At 35.0% G+C, this 2,329-nt stretch overlaps 1 protein-coding gene across 1 annotated transcript; it reads left to right on the top strand.

Annotated features, from left to right (window-relative positions):
- Nucleotides 1–529: 529 nt before the first annotated feature.
- Nucleotides 530–973, top strand: LOC107009901. The gene has a single exon (XM_015209207.1). It carries the CDS (start codon nt 530–532, stop codon nt 971–973), a length of 444 nt encoding a protein of 147 aa, XP_015064693.1.
- Nucleotides 974–2,329: the final 1,356 nt, after the last annotated feature.

Here is a 2,329-nt window from a genome sequence, read left to right as displayed (position 1 = left end):
TTCCTGAAAGTTGCAACCTTTCAGAACAGTCATGGCGGGAAATTTTGAATATAACGGTATTTAAAACGGGTCACTCACGCGGATCCGAGTCGGGTCGGGTTAACTAAAAAAAATTGAAAACATTTCGGTTAAATTCTGTTATCAACTAATTTATTGAAAATAATTTTTGGCCATTTAAATTAATTAATAAATAATTAAAATAAATTTTGTCCAAAAAATTATCTCTCGATCATTTGCCAAAGTCGAAGCGAGCGACGACGACGACGGCGCGAGGAGGGTCCCTCTTTCCAACCCTTTTAACAATTAATAGGAGTGTTTATTTATTTAAACTCTCCTATTTTCATTTCCATTACCGATGAGGGACTATTGCCTTTTTCAATAAAGCATTAGAGGACTTTTCAAGTTCCCAACCTTTCAAGTTCTAAACTTTTCAAATTCCTCTCCTTCCCTCTATTTCCCATCAATTCTTGCTACATACCCAACAATCTCTTCTACTGCTGGTCTTCTTTTGTCACAACACAAGTACATCATGGATCGTTTAGAGGATGTTGGCATGCTAGATGGTAAAGGAGCTCCTACACCTATGACATCAACTACCATTTTGACAGCTTCAGTGAATGATCCTCCAGCTGATGGTACTCTTTATAGGCGGGTAATTGGAAAGTTGCACTACTTATCCTTTACGCGTCCTGACATTTCCTTCACAGTTAGCAAGCTCTCTCAATTTATGCAAAATCCACCCACTCTTACTGGAAAGCAATCAAGCGATTACTTCGTTATCTTCGTCACACCTGCCAATACGGCATATAGATTGTCAAAGCTCCATATTCTCGTTTGGTTGTTTATTCATATTCAGATTGGGCTAATGATCAAAATGATTTCACTTCTACCTCTGGCTATATCACTTTCCCAGTCAACACACCAATTTCATGGGCCTTCAAGAAACAACACTCAATATCTTGATCCTCTATAGAAGCTGGTATAGAGTTGTAAAGCATGTCGCCATTGATTTCATGGGCCTCCAAGAAACAACGCTCAATTTCACGGGTTTTTTGTGACAACATCAGCACCACTTACATTTGTTCCAGTCATGTCTTTCATAGTTGGATGAAGCATGTCGCCATTGATTTTCACTTTGTTCGTGAATAAGTTCAGAACAAGGATATTGAAGTTCACCAGCTTCACTCAAATGATCAAGTGACATACTCACAAAACCTCTTCCCAGAGCTGCTTTTGTCCAACAATTTTCCAAGTTGGATGTTGTTGACACCACCAACTTGCGGGGGCATAATAACAATCAAATTTAGTAGTGTCTTCTCTTTAAGATTCTACTGTAACTTTCTCCTAATATATAGGTCATAGATAAGTTAACATTTTTCTTAGTTTATTTCTTTGCTATAGAAGTTGTACAGAATCTATATATACTTAGTTTACAATCAATAAAATGCATCGTTCCTTTCATTCTACTTGCAATGTATACTTTATAGGTGGAACTTCAAATTCCATTTGTTTTGAGGAAATTTGAGAAGACAACATTTTTATGTTTTTCTATGTATTCTGAAAATATTTTCTTATTGTACCCCGAAAATATTCTATATAATTTTTTCAAAAACTGATCATTTTCTTTTTGGTAATAGATTTAAACTTAGCATGTTCATTAAGTATCACTCCATCAATTATTTTTCCTTTAAATTTGTCTAAATGAGTGTGCATTTAAGTTGTTGCTTGAACTTCACACTTAAAGGAATCTCTTAAATTTCACATTCAAAAAAAATTAAAAAAATGTAGTGTTGTATTAGTAAAATTTAGAATAATGCACAAGAACCCCTCAACTTATGCCCGAAATTTCAGATACACACTTATACTATACTAAGGTCCTATTACCCCCTGAACTTATTTTATTAATAATTTTCTACCTCTTTTTGGCCTATGTGGCACTATCTTGTGGGTCCAATATTGGTTGACTTTTTCTTTCAAGTGTTGGGTTATTGGGTTAAAATAAGAAATAGGATTTTTTTAAAGAAATTCGGGTCGATCCGTCTAATGAAAGGTAAATATGGTGAAATTAGTAATGGGAGGGGTAAAATTAACTTCATTTTAACGGCGAGGGTAAATTTAAACAATGGATCAAAGTTAAGGGGTATTTTTGAACCTTTTTCCTTAAATTAAATGTGAACTCAGTAGAGCTATGCATTATTTATTTTGATTTTAAAATTTTTGGTGTACTCATTTGTAATAAAAGAATAATTAATTACTCAATGTTTGAATACCCTTCGTAAATATGCACCATCTCGAGTTTGAACCTCCCCCCCCCCCCCCCCCCCCCCCC

The sequence above is a fragment of the Solanum pennellii genome, chromosome 2 (genome assembly GCF_001406875.1).
Source record: "Solanum pennellii chromosome 2, SPENNV200".
Lineage (NCBI taxonomy): Eukaryota > Viridiplantae > Streptophyta > Magnoliopsida > Solanales > Solanaceae > Solanum > Solanum pennellii.
The sequence above is the reverse complement of the archived record's forward strand: the minus strand, read 5'-3'. Positions and strand labels throughout refer to the sequence as shown.